The sequence below is a fragment of the Periplaneta americana genome, chromosome 17 (assembly GCF_040183065.1).
Source record: "Periplaneta americana isolate PAMFEO1 chromosome 17, P.americana_PAMFEO1_priV1, whole genome shotgun sequence".
In the NCBI taxonomy this organism is placed as follows: Eukaryota; Metazoa; Arthropoda; class Insecta; order Blattodea; family Blattidae; genus Periplaneta; species Periplaneta americana.
The window spans coordinates 61401243-61410686 of NC_091133.1; the positions used below are offsets into that span (position 1 = coordinate 61401243).

General features: G+C 36.9%; 1 protein-coding gene across 1 annotated transcript in view; it reads right to left on the minus strand.

Moving 5' to 3' along the window:
* The window catches only part of LOC138692744 (probable cytochrome P450 301a1, mitochondrial), a 56551-nt gene extending 47367 nt beyond the window's left edge, over positions 1-9184 (minus strand). The window contains exons 1-2 of the mRNA XM_069815936.1: positions 9033-9184; positions 7-182 (exon numbers count right to left, since the gene is read on the minus strand). Of these exons, the coding sequence (XP_069672037.1) occupies positions 7-182; positions 9033-9184 (328 nt within the window). The remainder of the gene's footprint in view (positions 1-6; positions 183-9032) is intronic.
* Positions 9185-9444: the final 260 nt, after the last annotated feature.

Consider the following 9444-nt stretch of genomic DNA (forward strand, 5'->3'; position numbering starts at 1 on the left):
TCTTACCAATATATGGAAAAAACCTCCAGACATTTCCGATGAGAGGATATGGTTTTGGTCCCGGCATATCTTCGTAAGGCTTAGCGCTGTCCCACTCTTTGGATATGGTGTGAGTAGTAGCTAAAGTGGCATCATGCCTTTTTAGCAGAATTGCGCAGATATTATGATGGATGGGATGAGGTCTAGAAGCACACAGTAAACTGGCACAAGCGACTCGACACAGCATCTTGATTGCGTTGGTCAAAATGTGTGGACTCTTGAGGTCTATATGACAGAGAGAACATGGAACATTTAGTATAGGTGCAGATTTGGAGTGATCATTCTTAAGCTATATGCAAATATATAATAATGTAAGATGTATTTCATCAGATATACACTACCACGAAATTTAATATAACATGTATGCTTAGTTAGCAGTCTGAAGGCTGTTTGGAACCTCACAAGTGATACCGATAAGACAACTAAGCCAGGAGATAATGAGGTAGGGCGGCCAGTTCTTTCCTCCCTCCCTCAATTGCATACATCCCTGCCTAGTAATCAGACTAGTATGTAACAGTTTATTGTTCTTCCTCTGACAGATATGAAGTGAGATGAACTACTCGATAATAGATCAGTCAGAATCTCAGTCAGAGGTAAAAATACAATATATACGTTTCAAATTTAAAAGTCATATTTAGTTCAGATAAGTTTGTGAAATAATATCATATAAATTAGTTTTTATTTTCAGTCAATCACTTATCATGTTAAGATGGCAGAAATGGATTCTGTTACATCAAGATACAATATTAATATACGTCACGTATATTTTCGACTTACTTTCAAGTCATCTTCAGGTGATAGTTTACTAACAAAACAAACATTTGAACATGGTGAAAAATATTTAAACATATCTATAATACACAGATAGTCTAACCATGCATACTTTTCTTAAAGTGGTTAAATGGCGTACATGGTATTAAATTAACATTCAGATATAATTATATCCATTGAAAGTTAATTTAATACCATGTACGCCATAAACTACTTTAAGAAAAGTATGCATGGTTAGACTATTTATCTGTGTATTGTAGATGTGTTTAAATATTTTTCACCATGTTCAAATGTTTGTTTTGTTAGTAAACTATCACCTGAAGATGACTTGAAAGTAAGTCGAAAATATACGTGACGTATATTAATATTGTATCTTGATGTAACAGAATCCATTTCTGCCATCTTAACATGATAAGTGATTGACTGAAAATAAAAAACTAATTTATATAGTATTATATACATTTTAGTTTCCAGCAATTTTCATCTGGTGGTACAACAAAATTTAAAGCTGTAAAACTGGCAGTCTTAACATCACAGGGCTAGCATTTGGATACCTTTGCTCTTAAAACATTGTATCTGTATGTTATTGTGTTTTGATATCTATTACGTAACTACATTTATTACTGTCATCGTTTACTTTATTATTATTATTATTATTATTATTATTATTATAAAAAGGGTAAAGGTATCCCCGTAACATGCCATGAAGGCACTTGGGGGGGCATGGAGGTAGAGCCCCATGCTTTCCATGACCTCGGCACTAGAATGAGGTGGTGTGGTCGGCACCACGCTCTGACCGCCTTTTACCCCAGGAAAGACCCGGTACTCAATTTTATAGGAGGCTGAGTGAACCTCGGGGCCGTTCTGAAAGTTTGGAAACGAGAAAAAATCCTTTCACCACTCGGGATCGAACCCCGGACCTTCCAGTCCGTAGCGAGCTGCTATACTAACTGAGCTACCCTGCTGCCCATTATTATTATTATTATTATTATTATTATTATCATCATCATCATCATCATCATCATTATCATCAGCCTAGTATAGAAATAACCAAGTAGTTTTCGTAACACTAAGCATGTGTTTGAGTATGGATTTCAATTCCGCGTGGGCTGATAAATTTGTCGGCTTCTTATCGATGTTTTCCCTAACTTTAAGTCGAATGTTGTAAAATCTCAATGCGCATCCATGAAATTCATCTCGCCAAAATATTTCCTTTCCATAAGTCTTTCCGTCGGTGAGAAATAACCTCTATATTGATATAGGACAATTAAACAACCGTTTTATAGTATTTTTACAATTTGACTATTGTATTATTATTGTCGTAGTGTTATAGCATTTTCACTAATTTAACAGAATGAAACAGATTGCACTAAGGTTATGCTGAATAGGTAATTAAAAATACCCACGTAATTCCAGACTGTATATTACAACTTGAAATTATAATATTCAACTAATTTTCAACATTGTCTGCAGCCAAAATGACACGGTTGTAGCGTTTACATTCAAAATAATAAATTTTCAAAATTATCAATATATGTTCTAGCATATACCTTGTGTTTACTTTGTTATGGCAATTGCCGTCAGGTGGTTTTGAATACAAAACAAATCAACAACGACTTGAATAGAGAAGAAAGTTATATGTGGTTTGTTTATTATCACAGATATTATTTACACCACAAACAATTACTGTAACTGAAAAACTAAGGAAATTGACCAAATGTTTATACGAAATTTTTTTGCCTGTTTTCAGGTCCTCTGTCAATTTCCCAGAGCTTTTCCACATGCTTTGATACACCTTGTATGGTAGATTGAAACGCAGTACATGAAAATAGTATGATAACGCTTTATTTTTAGTTCGGAAGCCTGCATGCAATTTTTTATTTATTCGACATTCACGGACACAGGAGCTTGTCTATTAGGTTAAAACGAAAGGAAATTCGTGTCATTGTGGAACGTATTTTCATGGAACTTTTTTTTTTTTTTTTCGTGGAAATGCACCTTTTCTTCATTCCTATAGACGATTGCAGGTAAGCCGTCTGTCTGTCTGTCTCTCTGTCTATCTGTCTGTCTGTTTATCTGTCTATATCTGTTGGTCTGTATGTCTTCAGTGATTTCTTCTAAACAATTTCTCGAATTTTATTCATATTCAATATGCACATTAACTAATTAGATTTACACTTAGAAGTAATCGATCTAACATAGGTTAAGGGTGTTTGAGAATAAGGTGCTCAGAAAAATATTTGAGACTAAGAGGGATGAAGTTACAGGAAAATTGAGAAAGTTACACAACACAGAACTGCACGCATTGCATTCCTCACCTCACATAATTAGGAACATTAAATTCAGACGTTTCAGATTGTCAGGGCATGTAGCACGTATGAGCGAATCGAGAAATGCATATAGAGTGTTAGTTGGGAGGCCGGAGGGAAAAAGACCTTTGGGAAGACCGAGACGTAGATGGGAAGATAATATTAAAATGGATTTGAGGGACGTGGGATATGATGATAGAGACTGGATTAATCTTGCTTAGGATAGGGACCAATGGCGGGCTTAAGTGAGGGAGGCAATGAACCTCCGGGTTCCTTAAAAGCCAGTAAGTAAGTAAGTAATGGATCTCTATATGAAATTAAAACTCATAAATATTCAGCGGAAAGTTTTCATATTCATGTATTGTATTACCAAAAATATATTGACAAACGAGAGATATCATTCAGTTTCGACTAGAAACTATTCACTAATAGAAATCAATTGTCAGGCCTATAGGCCTAAGCAGAATTATTATTCATACTCTTCGTTGGAATTTAGTCTAAGTTTTTAATGCCTGATACCGCAACACAAGAGAACAAGTTATAGCTGTATCAACTACGAGGTTATTTAGCGTCAATGAGATTGGTGATAGCGAGATGATATTTGGTGAGATGAGGCCGAGAATTCGCTCTAGATTACCAGACATTTGTCGTACGGGTTAGGGAAAACCTCGGAGAAAATCAAAACAATGTAATCAGCCCAAGCAGGAATTGAACCAGCTCCCGATCGCAACTCCGGGTCGGTAAGCAAGCTCCTCAGCCGACTGAGCTTCGCCGTTGGCTAGGGAAGATTAGAGAGAGATCGTTTTCTAAGGATTTATCATCTTTTATGTACTCATTTTCTTGCCACTAGAATATTTTAATTATTGTATGACTCTCAAATTTCGACTTTAATAGACAGGAAAAAACATTAAGAATTATTACAATATACGAATATTAATTTTATGTGAATTAGTGCAGAATCTATGAAAGGCGTGTGTTCACACCTTACAATGTGTCAATTAAATAAAATGAATTGTATTGCATTCTGAATTACAATAGTTGCCTTGTGTGTTAACCACAAAGGCTAATATTTTCTTCCTCTTTGAATGCATAGTACGTAATGTCTATTGATTAATAAGCAAAGAATAAACAATAATGAAATTGTTATTCGAAACGTAGAAAAATACCTCATTGTTATGAGAAGCGTAATACCAGGGTAATACAAATCATGAGAAAGTGTTGTGTAATATACTAGGGCACTCCATAAGCAATGGCAACAATACTGTAAATCAGCGCTCCTAGCGGTGACCATTATAATCTTGTACTACGTAACAGAGGAACGATTGTTTCATGAATCTGCAATATTGAAATTCTCGAAGTAGCCATATTTTGTAAATACAGTGGCTGTTTCTGATTTGAAGTAAACAATACAGCCCTTAATTAAGGTACGAACAAAGGTGCTTCATAAAAATCCATATTGCAAGAGAAAAACATGCAACTCAAATGCTTTAGGGCATTACGAGAAGCCTGTGGGAGAGAAGTCCTACCATACTGAACTATTGCCAGTTGAGTAGAAGCGAGGCATTCGCTTTCTATCAAGTGTTGACATCTGAAAAGCTTTAGATTGTTCAGCGAGACAGTTATCCAGAAAGGCTGGTGCAGATGGAATCCGCCGTCTTCCAAGAATTTGGCAACGTATTGTTTACATGGCAAGACACTATACTAAATTTGAAGTATACAATGTCAAAAGTAACCTAAATAAATTTAGTCCCAAACAGTAACTATGTTGCCATTACTTTTCGAATGCCCTGTTATAACATTTCCTACATAACTTACAGCTATCTATTGCGTATTATTGCACCATTTTTGAAGTAGAAAATGTTTGGGGCACAATTTATGAGATTTATACGTAAAGTATGTCTACTGTTTCTTATGTAGCTAAGTATACACTTTTATCTATCCCGAGGTTCCTTTTTCTTTCACTTTTAACAATGTAATAAAGAGAACTTTCAAATTTCACTTGAATGTTTGATAAATAAAAATTTCTCTAAGACTCCTGTCACTGCGACAGAGTTTCCTTACAAAACTTCGTAAGAAATCTTTGTTAGAAACGCGTTCATATAATGTATCTTGATCACTAAAATGTGACAAATATACACCAAATATTGCACCTTGCACTTTCATAATTTCAAACACTCTGATTTTCACTCTATATTTCACTTACTGTAGTAAAGTACAATATTTCTCTATTCGATTAACTTTTCAATGTCTTTCTGAATCATTCCGACATTAATCTGAGGCTTTCATGAAGACCTTATTGCAACACTGACCAGTAATACTGAATAAACTTTTATCTTGGTGTCTTCCGACGCCGTTTACCTAAATATTAACGACCAGAGGGACGAGTTTTATTTCCTTCCTGCCTATCAGTCCAAACCATAATATTGCGTTTTAGATACGTAAAACTATTTAGAAAGTAAGTATTCATAATCTTTCAAGGACAAAATTTACATCGCGTTAAAACAGGTAAAATTATAAATAGTATTACTAGAAAAAATGTTACAATATTGTACTTAACATTAATGATATAAAACTAAACTACACACGTAATAGATACGGTGCATAAGAAATAAGGTAGGCTATATAGATTAAATTACTTTACAGTATGGTTTATGGCAGCACTCTACAAGATATCAGTAATATGCTGATAACACCAGGTATTCAGATTCTTTTGTCATGCAGGGAATGTGTAGGCGCTGTAAATGTAAGTATATTATGTAGACTGGTCTAAGTAAGGAGACCCAAATAATTCATTTTCAATCCCGGAGATAACTAAGGTTCATGGCTCAGATAGTTTCTTACGATTTATAATATCTACTCGAATATCCCAACACCGGGCGAGAAATAGTGTCTCTCTCTCTGTGGGCGTTACCGATCGGCATCAGTCAGTGTCGTGGTGAACATTGAGATAGCGCAGAGGCAGATAAGCCCGAATCTGCTAATATTCTGTTTATCTATTGGATAAAAATGGTTTAGTAAACATTAGATTACGTTGTCGATTGAAATAATACAGAAGAAACAAATGAGGAACATCCAGCAGAAGTGGATAAGGAAAAAAAGAATATCTACAATCCTACTATTCCATATTAGGGCCTACCTCCAAAAGTACGAGCTTGAAGTAATCGGACTTCTGGTTGGAGCAAGAGGTATCGCTACTCTCTTCATGAAGGACGTGTTTAAGAGGCTTGGAATACCTACATCTATTATTCCGATTGTAACTTTAGCTGCTTGAAAGGATCAATTGCTCTCCTGAAGCATCACCAATATTCGAAATGAAACCAAGTTCATTAGCATTCTTTACTTTTTTGTAACACTTGCCTCTCTAAAACTAGGTATATTTCCACCAATCATAAAATGCATTTGCAGCTATGTGCTTGTAGGAGTTTCATTATCACAACAAAATTAATGATTCACTGAACTTGTAAACATTTATATGGTTAAGTACTCTTTGTCCCTTGTGGCAGCTCACGATTAGTGACAAGATTTCTAAATTTATTTTGGTTGCCCGAATAGTTTACATATTCAAACATGTTCATATGAAAATATCACTATTAAAATCTGTCCTCTGATAGAGGCATATTCGTGTCTATGTGCATGTATCTAGGATTCTGACGGCAGTCCTACATCGTAAGGAGAGGTTCATTATGTTGCAATTCTGAGGTTTAGATGAGAGGATTCAATAATAATCCGTGGCGCTACAGCCCGTGAAGGGCCTAGACCGACCAGCCGGCTGCTGGCCTCTCGTCCACATGTCGAAGCAGAGGTGGACGATCATCCAACCAGAATGGAGGTATCGTGTGGTTAGCACGATGATCCCCCCAGCCGTTATAGCTGGCATTCGCAACAGGATTTCGCTACCTATCGTAGCTCCCCAAGTGCATCACGATGCTGGGTGGGCACCGGTCCCATACACTGGCCGAAATTTCATGAGAAAATTTCTTCCCCCATGAGGACTTGAACCAGCGCGCATTCCGTAACACGAGTCCAAGGCAGGATGCCTTAGACCGCGACGCCACGGCGCGGGACGAGGATTCAATAAATCTACAAATATCTTTTCAGCCTCGGAAATAGCGGAGACCATTCAGGTATATACCCAATGATCACCATATAGGCTATCACAGACCATCCCCGAACATAATCGTCAGTCAAGTGTTTGCCGACATAAATGATCATTCCACAGATATTGCCGAGAGGCATTTCAAATAATTTATTTTTCTAGGGCCGCCGCACTTCGACCGTCGTAAAATCGTGAACATTGCACAATGAAGCAGCAACTGGCAGGTCTTCTCCACTCGGTATCATCGAAGTTCATGCATGTTACCCAGATACCACATTGAGTTATGGTACGAAATGAAAAGAGTAATATGAAATTGAGTGTGTTGGTGAAATGAAATTTGTGAGCCTAAAGTTGAGAGAAGACCGAGAAGAATCATTATCCTCCGATTTTGTCCACAAGTATCATTCCAATGATTGTCGAGAATCGCACCCAAATTTCCGCAGTGGGCCTGCACTTTGTCGCAGGTAATCTCTACTACACATAGTCAGCAAGCAGAGTCCTTGACACATGCGTTGGGTCACATTTTATACTGTCGTTTAGAGGTTGGTTCACAATAAACCGGGAACGAGAACCATAACGAGAACGGGAAGCGAAGAACGTGAACATGAAGATTTTTATTCACAATAAACCGAGAACGAAAACGGCTATGCATATTGATATGTATGTCAATAACGATATGTAAAGTCAATATTAGGCCTACGCATTCTGATGTCATTTGTGTATAATTGAAGGGGACACAGCCATAGTGGAACAAGCGCCAAAACGGAGAAAACAAGGGTTAAAATTAAGTGCTTACTATAATTCAATGATACATATAGTAAATAATATAAAGTGTGCACATTAAAACTAAATTATATGTCAATCTTCATTAAATTATGGTATTCACTTAATTTTAACCCTTGCTTTCTCGGTTTTTAATAAATGGCGCTTGGCCCACTATGGCTCTAAACCCTTCAATGACCAGTGGCGTTCTCTCATAAGTACCAGTCACCCAACATAAACACAAGTTAACCAACTTCGAAATTTAAGAATTCAATTCACGTGGTAGTCAGTCACATATACACATAGCATATATGGAAAGTGATTTTACTGAATTTCTGCTTTAGTTACAAGCAATGAATGGACAAGAACTTATGTCACGGCCTCCTTGCTACAAAATATACGACGGCCAAATAGCTTTTTAATGACAAAGAATGAAGCTAGTAGACTGTGAACGGAAACAAGAACGACAAAGTTAAAACTTGGCCAACTCTCATGTTCCCATTTTCGGGCTCTGGCAAGCTTCTCGTTAATAATTGTGAATGTTCATATTTAAATATATTTATTTTAATAATTTTTCCGTTTTCATTCTCGTTTTCGTTTCCGTTCCCGGTTTAATGTGGACCAGCCTTTAATCTAGCCCTTGTCTTTTTCCGGAGAAGACTTGGGTATTTAACGACGCTGTATCAACTCGGTTATTTAGCGTCGATACAACTGATGATAGTGACAAGACACTCGCTTGCTGTTGGACAAAACTTCGGAAAAAACAACCAGATAATCAGTCTAAGTGGGAAACAAAACCACGCCCGAGCGCAACTCCGGATCAGCAGGCAAACGCGCGGCCGCCTGAGCTACGCCGGTGGCTGAGGAATAATGAATATGCATGTATGACTAATACCTTTCATGTCTCCGACCTCCCCAGTGCAAATGCATCGGTGTTATAGCGGTCTGATAAGAAGTTTGTCGAATGTCACACCGAAAGGCACAGAGTAGCATTAGGAAATATTTTTAAATAGCCTATCCATAATTGTTAAAAGAATAGCAACTGTGAAACTTGCCTCATGGATTCCTTGGCACAAGCTTTCAGAAACTTTAGATTGTTGAGTATTTCTGAGGTGACAGGTTGGTTTTTAACTGGAAGATAGCGGTGAATTTCTTCAAATAGTTTCTGCTGCTTGTCTGGATTCTTGGCCAAGAAGTACAGGGACATCATTTTATTTTACTAACATTTTTAATATTAACCTGGCTATGCCTCTGGATCAACGCCGTGTGCTACCCCCTTCCACGACTGGAGTTCGACGATACTGGCGTAATATACAAACAAATCACTTTACTAGATATAGGAGGGAAGAAAAGTAATTCATCCATTTACGTAAACTGGGAAATATCGCTCTTTTGAGTTTGATCATTTTCATTAGGTTTTTGTTTAATCAAGATACAGTACAGCATTAAAATGAGTGTTTTTACTCA